The sequence below is a fragment of the Hermetia illucens genome, chromosome 2 (assembly GCF_905115235.1).
Source record: "Hermetia illucens chromosome 2, iHerIll2.2.curated.20191125, whole genome shotgun sequence".
In the NCBI taxonomy this organism is placed as follows: Eukaryota; Metazoa; Arthropoda; class Insecta; order Diptera; family Stratiomyidae; genus Hermetia; species Hermetia illucens.
Window position 1 is genome coordinate 92,812,923 of NC_051850.1, and position 9,721 is coordinate 92,822,643.

Below are 9,721 nucleotides of genomic sequence, written 5' to 3' on the forward strand. Positions count from 1 at the left end.
ACGGGAGCCCAAAGTAAGTGATCTTACCTAAAGATTTGGAAAGGAGAAGAAACGGAACGAGAGTATCCAATTGGTTTCAAACATGGAAGTACGCTTTGCTTTGAAGGAGAGTTCCAAAAAGATTTAAACATCTAACAAACCATGCACGCAAGTAAAATACCTTCCACTATGTACTCCCTACATAGTCCTCTTTAGTTACATTTGCTAGAATGTGTAGTACTGATGAATTGCCTAGATCTTACAAATTTGCTCATTCATCGTTTTCAGAGATTGACCCGAGTTGGCACATTTTCGGGCATACAGCTTTCTTGGCCTACAAGTTCCTCTCTAGTTCAAAAAAGATTACTTGGCGGACGACATGGACAAAATTTTCGCTAAAGTACCGGTAAATAGTCATTTCACTCACTAGTGCGGACGATAACTGCTAGCGCAGCGTTAACGATCAGCGTGTCAAATCTACATGATTAGCATGTCAGATTACACACTGCTTTTCGATAGGGTTTCCATTCACCTCCATTGATCATTACTACCTGCACAAAAACTTCTAGAAACAAGTCGGAATACTATAAGCTAGGCGGTTCAGATATAAAGGTTTTGTATTCAATCTATGTGAGCAACTCTCTATGCACGTTTTTCCATTCATAAGACTGCAAAATATTCCGTCATATATTGTTAAGTAATATATGCATTCGTACATACATATTAAAGACATAAATATTGTGCATAAAATTGATCTAACGCTTCTTCAAGCACTTCACTTTACTCTGTGCACGAAAGCATACATGCGTACACGCGCGTCCAAGAAGAAGAAGAACTGATATTCAAATAACTAATAAGTCGGGAAACCGGAAGCTGGATGCTTCAGATATGAAAGGTTTTTTGTATTTCTTTTAGAAAGACATTTGAGTGTGCATTTGTTCCATTAGTACGTAGTACGTAATATATGCATATATTATATGAGAATAGCCACATTCAGGTGATATTGACATTGAAACTCTTGGATTTGCAAAGAAGCGAAAATTTTGACCTGTTATAACTTTATTAGTAATAGTGCGATTCCCACCCAGCTTGGTAGGATCATGTTCTATGTTATACCCTACACTGTTGAATGAACTTAAGAGGGGTTTTACAGCCAATTACTAAAAATTATAGTAATATGTAATCATTAACTTTATTTGAACAGATATTGGTAAGAAGGGCATTTCGGAGCCGAGCCACCATATACTGGTAGCTTCTTGACTTTTTTCAGATATTTCGGTTGGGTAGTTTCAGAGAATGGGTCCGTTAAAGATACTAATCGAGCCCTTCATTTAATACTCCACATGACCATACTCTGTGAAAAAAAATTACACTCTCCTTTCTCATGTACGGGGAGCCCCCGCCAAACTCAACACAAAATGGCGCCACTCGCTGCATGTAAAGAGACACATACACCACATGTTTTCACTAAATTTCGTAACAATCGAATTAGTGATTTCGGGGTAAATAGGATGTGACAGACAGACAGACAAACAGACATTGAATCGATTTTAATAAGGTTTTGTTTCACACAAATCCGGTTTTTTTTACACAAAACCTTAAAAATACTCCGCCTTGCATCCACTTCACTTAATATTGCATTTTAGTGATGTGAGTTTTTCGATGGAGTCGATCATTACTGCTCCACCTTCCAAAAGGCCAAAAGCTTGTGCTCTGACTTCATTTAATGACAGTGTGGTCTCCATTATGCAAACATCTTGTAATTCTGTTGCCTCAAAACCAGTGTCTATATCTGGCATAACTACAGGGCTTCCCAGATGGACGAATTTGCTAACAGTTTCGAGGAAACCGCTGGCCGCTTAGATAGGTGCAGTCAGTAGCAGTCATAGTACACTTGCACCTGGAACCTCTGGATTGCAATCGAGGCCTGATTAGACAAGTCGAAAGGGCACCGACCGAAACACTAAAAGTTTGACAATTGGAAAAAATTCCGTGTGGTTCTTCATGAAAAATCAGCCGTCCACATATTTAGTCAGATTGCAAAGACGTTGAAGGATGCAATCATTGACCATCGAGACAAATAGAGCAAAATAAAGCATGAGACCATGATTAATGAATGAAACAAGCACATATTAGAACGGTAGCAGATTAAGTCCGACAGATCGCATGAGAAAGCCATCCATAGGTAAAAGGAAAAAGAAATGAGACATGGAAAGAAGGCGTAGTCAAACCGATCATACTACCCAGCACGTTGGTTAATGAAAAACCCGCCTACCAACGAAAAAGACATGGAACAATATAGAGACAAAAATTTCAGATATGGCAGTTAACCACTTGCTGATCACGCTTATAAAGCACCATAAATGTGGGAAGTTGACTGACAATCTCATGGGACAACTGACTCGATATTCATCATCATCATCAACAGCGCAGCAACCGGTATCCGGTCTAGACCTGCCTTAAAAAGGGACTGCAGACATCCCGGTTTTGCATCGAGGTCCACCAATTCGATATCCCTAAAAGCTGTCTGGCGGCCTGGCCTACGCCATCGCTCCATCTCAGGCTTTGACCCAATGGTGAGACGTTTCGAGCGGAGCAGTACTTCATCATCATCATCATCAACGGCGCAACAACCGGTATCCGGTCTAGGCCTGCCTTAATAAGGAGCTCCAGACATTCCGATTTTGCGCCGAGGTCTACCAATTCGATATCTCCAAAAGCTGTCTGGAGTCCTGATCTACGCCATCGCTCCATCTTAGGCAGGGTCTGCCTCGTCTTCTTTTTCTACCATAGATATTGCCCTTATAGACTTTCCAGGCTGGATCATCTTCATCCATACGGATTAAGTGACCCACACACCCTAACCTATTGAGCCCGATTTTATCCACAACCTGACGGTCATGGTATCGCTCATAGATTTCGTCATTGTGTAGGCTATGGAATCGTCCATCCGCATGTAGGAGGCCAAAGATTCTTCGCAGGATTCTTCTTTCGAACGCGGCCAAGACTTCGCACCTTTTCTTGTTAAGAACCCAAGTTTCCGAGGAATACATGAGGACTGGCAAGAGTTTTTGTAAGCTGAAATAGGCTCTGTTGGCTGACAAAAACCGTGCGCGGATTTCATCATCGAAGCTGTTATCGGTTGTGATTTTCGACCCTAGATAGGAGAAATTATCAACGGTCTCAAAGTTGTATTCTCCTATCTTTATTCTTCCCGTTTGATCAGTGCGGTTTGATGTTGTTGGTTGGTTGGTTTTCGGTGCTGACGTTGCCACCATATGTTTTGTCTTGCTTTCATTGATGTGCAGCCCAAGATCTCGCGCCGTCTGCTCGATCTGGATGAAGGCAGTTTGTACGTCTCGGGTCGTTCTTCCCATGATGTCGATATCGTCAGCATAGGCCAGTAGTTGGGTGGACTTAAAGAGGATCGTACCTCTTGCATTTACCTCAGCATCACGGATCACTTTCTCAAGGGCCAGGTTAAAGAGGACACATGATAGCGCATCCCCTTGTCGTAGACCGTTGTTGATGTCGAATGGTCTTGAGAGTGATCCTGCTGCTTTTATCCGGCCTCGCACATTGGTCAGGGTCAGCCTAGTCAGTCTTATTAATTTCGTTGTGATACCGAATTCTCTCATGGCCGTGTACAGTTTTACCCTGGCTATGCTATCATAGGCGGCTTTAAAGTCGATGAACAGTTGGTGCAACTGTTGTGCATATTCCAACAGTTTTTCCATCGCTTGCCGCAGAGAGAAAATCTGATCTGTTGCTGATTTGCCTGGAGTGAAACCTCTTTGGTATGGGCCAATGATGTTCTGGGCGAATGGGGCTATCCGACCTAGCAAGATAGTGGAGAATATCTTATAGATGATACTCAGCAACGTGATACCTCTATAATTGCTGCACTGTGTGATATCTCCTTTTTTATGTATGAGACAGATAATGCCTCGTTGCCAATCGTCAGGCAATGATTCGCTGTCCCATATCTTGAGCACAAGTTGGTGAACCACTTGGTGTAACTGGTCGCCTCCATATTTAACCAATTCGGCTGTAATTCCATCGGCTCCTAGCGACTTATGATTTTTTAGCCGATGAATTGGACGGACTGTTTCTCCTAAACTTGGTGGTGGCAGTATTTGTCCATCGTCTTCAGTTGGCGAGATCTCCAACTCCCCGGTGTTCTGGTTGTTCAGTAGCACATCAATGTACTCAACCCATCGCTCCAATATGCCCATTCTGTCGGAAATCAAATTTCCCTCTTTGTCTCGGCAGGATGAGCATCGAGGTGTATAAGGCTTCATCCTGCTGACTTGTTGGTAAAACTTGCGCGCCTGGTGGGGCTGCTCCCTGCACTTTTCGAGTTCACAGACTTGTTGGTTCTCCCAGGCTTCCTTTTTCCGTCTGTGTCGCTTCTCCGCTTGACGGAGTACGTTATAAGTCTCTGCGCGTGCCCGCATTCTTTGAGAATGCAACATTACTAGGTATGTGGTATTCTTCCGTTCCGTTGCTAGCTTACATTCATCGTTGCGGTTATTGCGGCATGCATTTCCATCTTAAAGGTGTCGCGGAGGGCTGTGCTGTGGATGGTTTTAATGTTATCTCTCACCTGATTATCAGAGGGGATTCTGGGTGGTGTTTTTATTCGAGATAGGAGCACCATGCCAACGAGACAATGCCAATGCCAACAAGTCTACATGCGCCCCTATATTTTCTGACATTCATCAAGGCTGAGCCATGGCGGCGTTCGATCAACATGTAGTCAATTTGGTTGAAAGTGGTCCCATCTGGAGAGGCCCACGTTTGTTTTTGAACCGCTTTCCCTGCAAACCAGGTACTTTCAAAAACCATTTCGTGTGACCCTGCTAATTAAGTAATCCGCAGTCCTTTATCATTGGAATCTTTATGTCAGTTATGGGAGCCAAGATATCGCCGGAATACGGGCTTGATGCAAGAAGTCGTCAAACCGATATACGAAGCTCTTCCTTCCGACGAATTACTGTCACGTTTGGATGCTGAAGCTTAAATTAACAATCGGTTGTTGAATTCATTGATTTGGACTTTTGTCCGAAATCATTATCATTCTGGAGCTTCTAGTACACAAGTGGCAAATTATTTGACAGTTTACATGTGTAACCATGACTTTTCTTCAATCTTGAAAGTATTGCACGAGATGGGAGTCAACATAAGGGAGGCAGATGGAAGGGGAAGGAATACTGACAAGAACGAATGTGCAGATATTGAAGAAGATGTACCGTACGTGCATAGGCGCGGCCGATTTGCTCTGGATTTGTAAAGAGAAGCAGGTAGAATTGGACTGAAGGTAAACACCAACAAAACCAAGATTCTCTGTCTGACGGGTCATCACACTCTCCCTATCTACATCACTGGGCAGAGCATCGAAGGCGTTGCTCAATTTGTATATCTAGGAAGTGTGGTTCCTGTTGGCGCTTATGTCGAACTAGATGTACTTTCGCTGTCTTGTCTAAAATCTAGAAATGCAGTCATTTCAACACCAATATCAAGTCCTGTGTTAGTGTTCTTTCTGTGTTGCTATATGGGAGTAGAAAGGGTACGCTCAGCTGATACTATTGCAAATGAAGAACTTGTTAGGCGCACCTGTGGGTGATGTGAGCCGAAGCTGAAGTGACTAAGCGACACGTTAGGGAGGGGAGAAACTTGCCTTGCTAACTACGCCATGCAGTGGAATCTACTCTCTCAAGATGGTCGACGAGTGGGCGCCCTGGGCGCAGAACAATAGAGGAGTGCAGGCGTCTCGGGAAGTTGATGATGAGGAGGAGGCGCGCTATATCCCACCAAGGGGTAAATTGCAATTATTTCAAATTTGATGGTGGCTAACTCAGCAGTGAGAATCGAATCTTCATCGAGATTGAAAAGTAAACATTCCTCAAATATGGAAAGAATAACAACGCTCTCTGTGAAATTCGCCAAGCATGCTGCATCAGTTCCAAGCAGATGGAAGCCACGATTTGTGAACTCCTGTGTTGTGCCTGTTATGCTGTGTTACAATGTGATTTATTATTTAACTATAAGTCCACTTTTAATGCCGGACACTGTCCATAGAGCGTTGATTGCAGCTGATATATTTGTTAAGATATCGTCAAAAGGAAGGTTAAATGTGAGGAAGCTTGTTATTGTTCTGAGAAGGAATTTGATATGGCTCGTATGAGATCAACTGATATCCTACCCTAATACTGAGGCCCTCCTTTTGATGTTTGACAAATTTTATGGTACTGGACTTTTCGATGTTGTTTTGAAGCGCTAATCTGTTGATTGGCCTTCAATTGGAGGTTGCCGACTGACAATTCTGTGTCCTTATCAGACGCAATGATGAGGAAGTCGTCACCAAATTGAAAGATTGTCGCTGAAGCGTCCACAATAATGTGTAGACTAGAAGTATACACATTGAATAAAACAGGCCTAAGGCCTTGCAATAGGCCATTTTGAATGGCAACTTTGACTGTGTGCGCTCATGCAGGAAATTTAGAATCCACGACGAAATGTCTGTAGGGATAGCATCAGATTAAAAGCAACAATTCAGTTGGTTTGGTTCAACCTTTTCGTAGGCATTTTAAATGTCAAAAGAAATGGCTGATACGTGCTATTTTCCCCGTTTTTCCAAAGTTATGGATAACAGAAGTATATTTATACATGTTCTTGCGGATTTCTGTTTCCTATAAGCAAAGCTTCTGCTACTTAACCATTCAAAATCTTCTAGGAAATTGTAAAGCCGGTCCTTAACCATGGCATAGAGCGTTTTGGCAAAAACGTTGATTAGCGATATTCGTTTTAAATTGCAGACGCCCATGAGATCTTTGTTTCTTTTTGGGGTCGGAACTACACGGACAAGTGTCCGTCTCAGGTGGCATCGATTTTCGCATAGAGAATTTACGCCCTCTAACAGTTGTATTTGAGCAAAATTATGCAGGCTAAGCAGCATGTCATAGGCGATGCCATCCACCCTTGGAGGGAATGAGAAAACGAGTTTGGAAAATATTTTCATCAGATCCGCAAGTGAAAAAGGTTGGAGTACACCGGCCATAGTTGGTTTAGTCTGATGCAGCCCCGACGGTGGCTGGTATTGAGCCTTTAGTAGATCAAGGAATTTGACGTCATTCCATGAGAATTTTGGTTGAGTTTTCTGCGAGGAGTTCAAGATTCCTTTCATGAAATTCTAAAAATCTTAAAAATTTGAGGTCCTCAATTTGGCGTTCCAATGCCGATGTCCTGTCTCCCGGACTTTTTGTTCCCATTCCAGAGCAGGATGAGTAATAACAGCACGTGAACCTTCACAATGTATCGCAACCCGCTGCGAATCTTACTTTCACTAACAACCAGCTTATTTTCCGCGAGTATATTTCACTTAGATCGGTAAACAGTAAATTACACAAATGCGTGGCTTTCTCATTCATCTTGACAAAAATCATATTTTAAATGAATTGTATCCGAATTTGCCCAATAACGGAAAAGGCTAGGTGAATGATGTGGTATACAGTTCAAACTATTAATTTTTTCTCTGAATTCACTTTACTTTGTTGGTAGCATTGGATGGAGTTCTTATTCCAAGTCATTCTGCAATTGATATTTGGTCAATGTGGGCTGAAGTTTTCGCATTAATTGAATGTAACCCCTCGAACATTCTGGTAGAATCCTAGTTTGGTTTCAAATTCTCCATGGATTATACCATTCCTGCTGATCTAATTAGTTCGACACAGAATATCACTTACCCCATTTTCATGCCTGTAACTCAGGATCGGGAAGCGGCCGCCATCGCGGAAGCCTGCTGATTGTATTATTTGCTCGTCCGTGATGGCCTTCGGAACTATTAGCACGGGCCCATAAGAGGGGCAGACATCGAAGTCCTTGTTCACGTTGGTTATCCTCCAGTCTTCACCCGCCAACAACTTGGCAAATTCAGACTCTGGCCTGCTTGCAGAGAACATTATGAAATCCAAACCGATTCGCCTGGATTGAGGCAGCTCACCTGAAAATCGTGTAGCCGTCCTCGAGGATGGTGTACATGGGCCTGTAGAAGAAGGGATACTGTTGGGTGACGCGCTCCAAGGCATACAGCCGTTCGATCGACGTAGCAACGTTGTTGAACTGACTCGGCGAACGGATCTCCAGTGAGATCATCCGCAGGTCCTTACACTTCAGTACTATGACCCCGCCAGTAACAATGTTGTTTTCCACGGTCGGCCTCCGCTCAATATAATCGATATTCTTGTGGAGAATCTGCAATTGTTAGTTTCGTAACTCCAACTAGTGCACACATCCGCATTTGCCACATACCCAAAGCTCTTGGCTTCCCTCTTTCCGCCCACTCAGAATAAGGTGGTGACCCGTGGTGCAAAGGGTTCCTTCGACCATCATCTTGAACGGGCCACGCAAGATGACATTATCCACCTTGGGCGCAAGGATTAGCTCCGCGAATTCCATATTGTAGGGTTAGGTGTACACTCGTCCTGTTCCTATTGTCTCTACCAGCATCTTTTTCGATAACACCAACGAGATCTCCCTGGCGATAAGACCTTCGGCAATATGTTGTTATAGCACAACAATGACAATCGAGCTGTTGTCAATCTCTTGTCAACTGATGTCTATTGAATTCTAGCGAGCTGTCAATTCCGGGGATTTCCAATGAGCAGCAGCTGAATAGCTGAATGGAAAAATTTATTTATATCTGAATAAAGAAATAAAAAAGTCTTGTCCGTTATTGGCAACCTTTGAGTCTAAGCGAATTAATAACCAACAATTAAAAGAGACAAAAAATCAAATGAATGACACTTTAGAAAATTTATTTAATAACAAACTGATTTACAGTATTGAAAACAAGCGAACAAAGTGTAAATCGAGAGTTTTTGCAAAACTCCTGATCTAAAATGTTGATCAGCTAAAAAGGTGTTAGCGTCAGTATCTGGAACGGAAATTTTGTTAGTGGATTACCTCCAAACTGGTAAACAACAATCCAAGAGAAAAAGCCTGGTTTGCAGGAGAAAGTAATTTTCCATGAAGTCAATGCGCCTGCTCACACATTCACAAAACCATGGCTAAAATCACGGAATTAAAATACGAATTGTTCCAACATTCACTCCAATATGGTAATTTCACTCCTTCTGACTTCTGGCTGTATCCACACCTCAAAAAATTCTTATTTGGATATCGATTCCCATCAAAACGGAAAGATAATAAACGCCGTAAACGGGTTTTTTGCAAATTTTCCAGTCCTTAAATTAGAGAATCATTACACAGAAACGCCCTTTCAATTCCATTTCGTGAATTTTTGGTATGTCTAGCTGCGACACGGAGCCCAAAAGCGATAAAAACTTCTGTGTTAGTAGCCTACGCACTCAATATTTTCATCTCTGAGGGTTTCCATAATTCCATTTGATGATGACAGATAAAGCATGAAGTATATTAGGTGATCACACGATTCATTTCATCATCCCATACGCACCACAAATAGGTTGATCCCATAACGAGAAAGACACTTTCTTCCACTTGATACAAAGGCCTATAACCTATTTGCGGGCTACATCGTTACTGCGGACGACCTTAATGGTCAATGGGTGAAAAACAGACGGCAACAGATGCCTTGGGGGAAAAGGGTTTGAGGCACCCTAACACCCTTGTATTACGAATATATGGTTTATCAAATGATTGTGTCACCTTCGTACATTTGATAAGGGGAACAGTAAAAGCCAAATTGACTTTATACTTATAA

General features: G+C 42.5%; 1 protein-coding gene across 1 annotated transcript in view; it reads right to left on the reverse strand.

Annotated features, from left to right (window-relative positions):
* The window catches only part of LOC119648314 (myotubularin-related protein 9), a 42,049-nt gene extending 33,431 nt beyond the window's left edge, over positions 1–8,618 (reverse strand). The window contains exons 1-3 of the mRNA XM_038049994.1: positions 8,290–8,618; positions 7,982–8,232; positions 7,725–7,923 (exon numbers count right to left, since the gene is read on the reverse strand). Of these exons, the coding sequence (XP_037905922.1) occupies positions 7,725–7,923; positions 7,982–8,232; positions 8,290–8,436 (597 nt within the window). The 5' untranslated portion in view covers positions 8,437–8,618. The remainder of the gene's footprint in view (positions 1–7,724; positions 7,924–7,981; positions 8,233–8,289) is intronic.
* Between the last annotated feature and the right edge of the window lie 1,103 nt (positions 8,619–9,721).